Here is a 9,809-nt window from a genome sequence, read left to right as displayed (position 1 = left end):
TATTCTTCAGGTGTTAAGACTAATCCAAGGGAAGTGATGAGTGTAGCTTGGCTCGATAATGTGGGCAATCCCATGTGGTGGAGAGCTTGCAAATCATGCAACGCGTGGTTAGGGGGTCTAGGAGATAGGGAGGGTAGCTAGTAGTCATAAAGGGAGCAAGTGTAATATGAACAATTGAATTAATGTATAAAGGGTTTATTAGGAAAGCATTTCTTGGACCGTGACTTGGTCCATCGGAAGCGTAGGTGCGAAGGACTTTAGGAACGCGGGATTGGGGGGGGGGGGGGGGGGGGAGGAAGACTTGTCAAAATTGGGCGATGGGGATTCCTGTCGGGTACGAGGGGCGATGTTTTGTCAAAGGGGAGGGTGGATAGACGATAACGTATGCTCACAAATTTAATATTACTAGTGAGCGTGTGTGTGTGTGTGTGTGTGTGTGTGTGTATGCGCTGTTGGGAAAGGCAGTGAGGTGTCAAAAAGGGAGAGCGGGGAGACAATCTCTCTTTCGTACGCGGCATCGGGTGAGGTGTGACATGAAATTCCAGCTTGCTTCCTTCACTCTCTCGTGATACACATATCAACTATTATTACGTCTCGTGATGTATGTGTACATACATACATACATACATACATATAATTAACAACAACACTCCACCATCATACCCTTTTCTAGGTCTCATACACATCACCCATTTGTATCCACATGCCAATACCTATTGATGGGTTTGGTAGCACTTGCCTTTTTACCTGAAGTTGGAACACTATGGAGCTGCGTAATTCCGAATACCTTGATCTCCCATAACTCACATACACTCTCACCCAATCTGCTCGGCCACTTGTTGTTAGTAATTATACTGCACATGTGCCTAGTACATGCTTGCATGCTAGTGTAGAGAAAAATTTGAGAGACAATACTCACATGCTTAAGAGATATCTCTCATACACAAGTAGATAAATGCACCCTCTCTCTCTCTCTCTCTCTCTCTCTCATGTACATATACATACACATATAGTACATACATGCACATCTCTCTAAGTGCTCACAAAAAACAGTATTTTACTCTATTTGTACCAACTAGAATTTTGAATTAATAGCAATTCAAAACTTCTCATACATATACAAAAAGAGCACGAACACCAAACATTTTTGTATATAAAATTGAGCAAAAAACCTATTACTTTGAAAGTTTGACTTTGATTCCTTGGGGATAAAAAATCTCTCTCTCTCTCTCTCTCTCTCTCTCTCTCTCTCTCTCTCTCTCTCTCTCTCTCTCATATTTCTATCTTTAGCCTCTATCTTAAATACACCATACACATGCCTCCCTTTCTTTCTCTCACATTCACACATGAGTACAAATGCACATACTAGATATGAAAACGTAACATACATATTTGAGATCTCTCTCTCTCATATGAGATACAAAATCCTTCATGTATTATACAATAATGCATACACACACATGTACTTTTAAACAAACCATTCTATGCTTTTTCTGCACAATTTGCCTCCTCTCACCTCTTACAAGCAACTACTTTCGTTACATCACATGAATCCTCAACACAAGGTGGCCAGACAAGAACTTTGTGATGTGATCCTAGCCAAGTACAATAAAGTCATGCAAGCTTCAAAAGGCATTACATCCCTCTTCTTGATCTAGCTTGATATGGTTCTCCTAATAGGTACCACAACACTGAGTTCAAATGACATAACCTCAAAGTTTGGCCCCAATGTGACATCCTAAACGCAAGTAACTTTCTCAATCTTCTCTTTATTACAAACACACGTAAAAGTCAAGGCTTAGGTTCTTACCCTCAAACTGTACCAAATATTTCAACATATTGCTCCTAGCCTTTTTAAGTACAAGTGGTAAACTCATGAGAATATCATTTTTATTAACTTTAGCTAGTTATCCTTCCAATACTTTTCTTCATAAGGCCTTGCGACAATTAAACAAATGTATAGATTAAAGCTGAAGTCCTTTTGTGAATTTAACTTTGTCAAAGCATATACAAATCCAATGTTTACTATGATTACATTTAGAAATCTTGTTTCCTATAATGACATTTAGAAATCCTAGAATGGACATAACAAAAGCTCATTGGGTAGATGTGGAAAATATTGAAGTCATTAATCTAGGTTTATACCATTGATTTAGAACATGTGGAGACATGTCTCCTTGCATGAACCTTAGGAGTCACCCAAAGTATCAGGTTTTCCTTCCTTATTTCCATTTTGGAAAAAGAATACCCTAAATTTTAAGGCCATTAGAAGGGAAATGCTTTCCCCTATGACAATTTTGTCAAGCATGACATAAATACATTGTGGAAAGAATGCAAAATAATTTCATAAGCAAGTTTTCACTTGTTTTGGAGGGAGTTACTAATTGGGTTAGGACCTGATGGAACTTCATGATAAGCATGGGAACCTGGCCTAATTGAGTGCACACAAGTTGCGCATTCACTTTGAAGCTTGTGCAGTGAGTCTCGGAGATGGGTTTCATGGGCTTGAATATTAGTATATGTTTGTGACTCCCCTTCATTACTTGATGCTGATGGCACCTCCTTGACAATCTCATCCTTGTAATTAGCAATAGCAAGGAGCTCGACAAGTTTTTGCTGCAAGTAAGAAGTAAAGGAGTAAAGGAAAGAGATCAAGGAATGCTACGATTAAGTTAGCCAAGACTATGAGATTATGTTAAGCATAAGGTGAAACAACTTGTTGTGGCTTAGTTTTAAATTTATTATATTAAGTGAGGCATAATGCAAAAATGACACTAGCATGCTCTTCAAACTAGGCTAGGTAGGGTCCTAAGGTTCTCAAATGAAACATACTAGCAAAATTGTGGAAGTCCATCATCCCTAAAGAGTCCCACAGCCTAATCAGTTATTGGCTTGGGATAGATGTATATACAAGCTCTTTGACTTGGGAGATGCTAAGGAGAGGTTTACCTGCTTGGTGATGGCAGTGTGGCCACTCCTTTGGACGCCAGCAGAAGCACCAACTTGTAGTTGCACTTGTGAAGAGGCAGCTGCAATATAGGATGAATCAGAATAATTGACAAATAATCAAGGTAACGGAAGAAACAATATTATACGAATGGACCATAACGCCCAATATTGCAGCATAATTATTGACAAAATTTTCAGGGAACACAGGAAACAAATCTACCAAGGAACCGGCGTAATGCTGGGAGATGGAGAAATGATCATAATGTGCAAAAACGAGGAGGAATGAACAGAAACGATTAGTCAGAAGCACATAATGAGCAGACGCTCAAGAGAAACTGTCTGATAGCGGGTCATAAGGCGAGAAGAATTAAGTAGAGATTATCTTAACTGCAGAGAAGAAAGGTTATCTTGCTGCATATTAAAACAATCACGAGACAATCAAGAAACTCTGATCTGATAGCTAGCCATAAGCTGGCGATCGAGAAGAAGGAGGGATGATCTTATTGCCGAAGAAAGCTGAGCTTAATAGTGGCAAAGGATGGAAGATGGCGCAGTCCTTGATTATGCTGCTGATAATTGTATATGAACCGAGTGGATCATGTTCTGGTTGTTGTATGAGAGTATATGAGAGAGTATTACATCACTGAGTCAGAAGAATTAACTAAGCACGCAGGATGAATGCTAGAAGAAGCTATAAAGCATGCGCGATCAGTACTAATAATTACCCATCAGAAGGCGCGAGCTCTGGACCAGGTTTATCGCCCAAAGAAGCGTAAGGAACAGGAGCTGGAATCTGCGGTAATGGCGCATCACAGCTTTAAGCATGCTTCTCTGAATATGAGCACTCGCCAACTGCAGGTCTGCTGATCCGATTAATGACAGTCTGCTTGTTTGATAACTCACTGATACAGCAAGAGATTCTGATTGATTGAATGCAATATTGTTAATTGGATTCGTTTGAACTTTAGATCAGCTCAACAGTAAGGGTATCTGATATAGTAAGGGATTGTGCAGGAGAAACTGATGGAAAACACACACACACACACACACTCTCTCTCTCTCTCTCTCACACAGATGCATACATATAGACTATAACCTTCCTCTAAGTCCAACCCACAAAACAAAACCCACTACCCCCACGACTTTTCACATAGATAGTCGCACACATTGGCACACCACACCTCCCCTAGGCCCCCTTCTTCCCCACACCTTTTTGTACTCTTGTCCTTTAATTGGAGTGTTGGAAGTCGAGTTGCTTGTAGACTTGGAATATGTTGCAATGTTGGCCTATCACAGAGACTTCGGGCATACTTGGAATATGTTGAAAACCTTTTATTGAAGCAACATGTTTGTCACTGATTTTAATAAACTTAAACAAGACAATAGTGCCCCACAAGCACACACTGGTGGAGGAACATGGTGGAGGAACATTCTTACGGTGTCCATGGAAAGTATGGAGGGCTCATGTGTAACTCTTGGGTTATTAACGTAATGATTGCCCCTTGTATTTCAAAACTTAGTAGCTACAACCAAAACCTGTGTGTATGTGCGCATGCACATTTCAGGGAATATGGAACATGCATGTGTGTTTGTTTGTGTGAAAATGTGTGTAAGTGTGCATGCAACACATAACTATATGTTTTGTGTGCATGCTTATGTGTTCATGTCGTCATTCGTATATGTAGATATGTGTGCGCATGTGCTTCAGTGGTAGGGTATACCAAATGAATCAACTACATAACTAAATCCCAAATTCAATTCCTTATATATTTGTAAGTTTTAGCATAAGCGTTTAACCATAATTACTGCTCAAATGTATCTTACACCCATAATTTAAGTTTTTAATATCACATATGTAGGATAGGTATGATTTTATTAGGGTCTAAAGGAGTGTTTTTATTTTAAGGCTAGATGTGAAATTGTAGTAGATGATCATCTACACTTGTTGAGCCCAAACTTTTGAGTCTAAGGTTGGATTACTTAGGTTTCAAAGAAAAGAACAAAATTGCACTCTAATGCATTGAACAAGCACTTATGTTAGAAAAGGTACATCATTGCATTGGTTTGCACCCTTGAATAGTTTGAACTATTACTAACTATTATAAACTACCATATAGTGACATCTCAAAAGACTAAGTAGGCATTTGAGTTAACTCTACAAGAAGAAGGCTTGTTGGATGCAAAGGAAATGAGGGGAAACCATGAGTGCCATGGGGTCATGCCTCCTTACTAGCATGTTTATTCAATGCACAAACCTACACATGTGTACATACACACATGAATTTTTTACATTCATGAACAATATACATCTTGGAAACTTCACATCATTGAAAGCTCCATAACATTACATAATACACACTTTACACTTGTGGAGATGAGTCGATCTTGTGATAGCATAGGTAGTCTATGTTTTCATCTTACCTTGACTTTCATATCAAATTGCTACAAATTTTCAATGATTAGACTTGAAATATAGGAGATTATTTCAATGAACAAACTAGCATTATTTCAAACATGAATTCTACATGTGAGCTTGACAAAAACATAATATACTTGACCTCCACTCTTGAAACGTACTAAGCTCAATGATTTTCTCAAGAGTGAGATCATCCCATCTTTATCCCACGCTATATTCACATCACACCATGACTTTCTTTAATGTTCTCTTGGCATTGAGACTTTGACGATTTTCTCATGGTGGTGATTGACCATAATAAAGCTTTTTAATAATATATTTGTACTTTGTGTAATGTGTTTTTCAAAAACTTATCATTGAGTTAATCCATAGTATGTAAATTGCTCAAATTACTTGGGTCAATTGCAGGGCTTCATGTAGGATCAACCAAGAATTTAAAGCCAAATGACAAAATGCTCATGATGATTAAGTTGTTGGGCATGTATGAAAGTAAAATTTTCATCACAAATAACTATCCCTATAGTATGCCTTTCCAACTTTGACATGGTATTGTAAAAAGAAATGGGACTAAGTGAACATATCTCCAAAGCAACGCCTACAACATACAATATGTACAACATGCTACATATGCAAAATATCAAAGATTGTGTCTTTTACCAGCATTAAGAAGTGTTTATAAAGAGCATGCATTTTTATGCAAAAACAACATTGATGATTGGAATAGATAATTTCATTATTAGGAATTACTCTCTACATAGAGAATACGGAAAAAAAGAATTGCATATAGACTAAATTTGCCAAAACCTATCAAAGACAAAAAGTGAAAAAGTTTCTAAATTTTGATTGATGTTCTTCATTTTTTATTGGTGTTAACTTTTATATCAAAATGTATGGAGTCAGTATTTCAAGCAGAGTATCAAAGGAGTCAAAATGTATGGAGTCAGTATTTCAAGCAGAGTATCAAAGGAGTCAAAATATTACTTAGAATCTTTTTCTATTCAACAAATGCTACTTAACTTGAACACTTCATAAGTTGTTACCTACAAGCCTCCTTTTTTTGTGATGGGGTGTGTATGTGCATGTTATCAAATAGTGATTACAAAAGTCAAACAAATAACATATTAAAAAGATTCATATGCTTGATTGAACAAGTATGTTCACATGTATATAACTCCCACATTTAGAGTCAAATGTAATTCAACAAGTTTGCAACTCGTAGCACATCATGAACATTGACAAATAAGAAAAGTAAATTTTACTAAATATTAAGTGGTGTATTCCAATAGAGGATAGCACAATAAGGGAACTCCCCCCATGCATGGGTGAGCAATTTCCCCATGCATATATTTATGGATTTTGATTAACTTTTGTGCTCAAATTACTTTAGTGGAAATGGAAAATTTCCCACATACTTTAACAATAAATTAAGAGTGTGAATGGATCATGGAACCCAAGTAATCACTACTAGATAATTTGCCATTACATGCTCACCTACACTCTTATGAATTGAAGCATTATTGGATACAATATCAATTACATTCTTTAGACCTCCTAACTTTTCTATCAATCGCTCCTAAATATTTTAATGAAATGCACCATCTTTTCTTGCAAGAATGTATCAACTACTTCTACAAAAACACTTCTTCTTGGACGTATAGTTACTTCACTAATTAATGGCTTACATATAGTTTCTCTTTGACATATAATTACTACATTAATCAATGGCTTACAATGATTTCTTGTCCAACCATTTATTGCAATTGCACATCCACATGATGGTACAAAATTAAATACTTGGCCTTTTAGCTACATCTCCAACTTTGTTTCAACGCTATCCATGTCTTCTATGCACATTTTATTTCTCTCTCTATCTCTCTCCCCACCCCCTCTATCTCTCTCCCTCTCTCTATCCCCATGAAGACCAAGTGAGCATGGAAAATTCAAATTGTGTAGTAGTCTCATATGCATGCTCACTTTCTTTGTTGTCATCCACAATATAAGGAAAAAGTAAGTTACCACATGATCCAAGCAAATGCCTCTTCTATGCTAAGCTCTCAATTTATCATGATGCTCTACTCCAAGCTACCAAGAAGAGGTAGACAAACAAAAGAGAAGGAGAATTCTTCCCCTTCAGAATCCTTGACTCTCTCCCTTGCCATCCCACTATTTTTCATGCTCAAGAATGGATATAGAGACTAGAAGATATCAACATGGTGGATAAGATAGGAAGAAGAAAAGAGAAGGAGATGAGTAAAAGTGAGAGAGAGCTTCAATCTCCAAATCCATCACAATCTCTCTCTCTCTCTCTCTCTCTCTCTCTCTCTCTCTCTCTCTCTCTCTCTCCTCTACAATGGAGGTAGAAAGATGAAGAGAAAGCTTGAATAGTCAAAATTCACACATAAGAATCAGGGATTCTATTCATTTTACACATCATATACATAAGGTTTGTTGAGTGGGTAGCCTCAACACTTTTCCACTATCAAGTTCAATCAAATAGATAAGACAATGGAAATAGGAAGATGAAGGGAAATCTTGAATACTCAAAATTCACACATAAGAATGAGGGATTGTATTCAATTTACACATTATATACATAGGGTTTCTTGAGTGGATAGCCTCAGTGCATGTCCACCAACAAGTTTGGTCGCCTCTCTTTTACATGCTGGTAGCTTTTGTAGTTGTGGCATGAACTTCTCTCATGACATACAAACTTGTGTTTAGATCTTCATGACTTGTGGGCCTCTTGTGAAACATTAGAATACATACATGTCCATGATTTTAGGAGATATTACTATTTGTATGAGTGATTCTAGTTCTCACTTTCTACCATTCTAGTTCAAATGGACTTTATCCTTCTGCTCTCCATTCTAGCTCTTATGTACCAAAGTGATTCTAGGCCTCACTTTCTACCATTCTAGTTCTAATCCTTCTATTCTCCATTCTAGCACTTATATCTCCCCTAGGCTAGTTTGGTGGGATTGTGTCAAGAAAGAGGGGGGATCAAGTTAACACTAGTAGTTGTACCTGTAGAGAGGATCTTGATAATCATTAGTTGATGGGTGTAGATGCATTATTGCCCCTCTTGTGTCATTGGCACTGTTAGGAATTTTTTATCTTTTGGTGGGTAGCACTCCTTGCTTCCTCAACGAATTGATCAAATATCATCATTGTATCATCAATGTCTTAGAGGCACTTAATCATGGGCCAATTTTACTTTTTTCCTATGTCATCTACCATTTTCGATATATCTCTCTTGATCAACTTAGGCTTTAAGATTGCTAATGTTTGTGGTCAATAAATATGTTTCGACATTGATGCATCAATTGTTCTCCAACTCCAGTTTTGTATGCATTCCCATTGAAGCATTTCAAGCTTCTTTCTTGGTTGAGTTGATGCATGTAGTCACAATCAAGATATGGGATTTTTTTTATTCCACTCTTGATGGAGAAATAATAGCTATCAATTTAAAGGTTTTAATAGTGGTAGTAGTTGAGAATGACCCTGTAATAGTGGATTAGTAGTAGATGTTTTTTTACGAAATCTCTATTGCAGAATTGATAGTGAAATGGGATTATTGTTATTAGAGTTTTAGTATTTCAATTGCTTTCCCTTTAGAATCCAATTTATTGGTTTGAGTAGCAGCATGGGTGATGCTAATGTTGCATTTCCTATCTTGGTTTTGGCAATGTTAGCTTTTTGCAACCTTTGGTTATTCACATGGACTCACAAATACCATGGGTTGCTGCTTTTTTGGGTTTGATGGTTTCAATATCTTCCCTTGAGGACCCATTTTCTTGGGTTGAGTTGGGGTATAGTGCTATTGTTGTTTCCTTTTCAACTTCAAGTTTGGTAATGTTAAAACATGGATCTAGGACATGGCTTTGACAGAAGCTATGGAGGTTGAAAGAGGAAGAATGAACTCATGAAGACATTGACACTAACAAGACAAATTGTCACACAAGTGAATTAGGGTTCCAAGATTGAGACTTGGACTCATAAACACACTCTTGTGTGTGGAAAATGACACAGACACTTTACTAGAAAGAAAATAGTACTATCATTACTTAGAAAAGAGAGCAAGTACAATGCTTTATAGGAAACTGGATGGTAGCACTTCTCCTGCCCTCCTCAATCACAACCAAAAGTACAAAGCATATAGAGGCTTTAGTGAAAGCAACACCTGCAAAGTGTGGGCACACCATAACCATGGCAAAACACCAGAGGAGGCTATTGCAGGAAAGGCTAAGTGTGGGTACCAAAAACATGATGGACATCCAGAGGCTGTAACAGGGGCCTCACAAAGTGTACAAAGGTTGTAGTAGAGGGCTACATGAGGAGTTTACAAGTTTATGTCCAAAGCATTAGGGCTAGGCAATGCAAGGCTGAAAGAGTCTATCCGAATAGAAGAAATGATGAGGTTTCTCCTTCTCTTGGTGGTCTTCTT

General features: G+C 37.5%; 1 protein-coding gene across 1 annotated transcript; it reads right to left on the bottom strand.

Annotated features, from left to right (window-relative positions):
• Positions 1-2,033: 2,033 nt before the first annotated feature.
• LOC148017284 (uncharacterized) lies at positions 2,034-3,974 on the bottom strand. Its single transcript, XM_087663011.1, has 3 exons — positions 3,675-3,974; positions 2,950-3,029; positions 2,034-2,616 (listed from the first exon to the last, which is right to left on the bottom strand). The coding sequence occupies exons 1-3, from the start codon at positions 3,772-3,774 to the stop codon at positions 2,359-2,361; spliced, it is 438 nt and encodes a 145-aa protein (XP_087519137.1). The 5' UTR covers positions 3,775-3,974; the 3' UTR covers positions 2,034-2,358.
• Between the last annotated feature and the right edge of the window lie 5,835 nt (positions 3,975-9,809).

Source organism: Lygodium microphyllum, chromosome 22 (genome assembly GCF_053477565.2).
Source record: "Lygodium microphyllum isolate KBCC chromosome 22, Lygodium_microphyllum_v1.1.10, whole genome shotgun sequence".
NCBI classification, from domain to species: Eukaryota; Viridiplantae; Streptophyta; class Polypodiopsida; order Schizaeales; family Lygodiaceae; genus Lygodium; species Lygodium microphyllum.
Note: the sequence above shows the minus strand (reverse complement) of the source record. Positions and strands in the feature narration are given on the sequence as shown.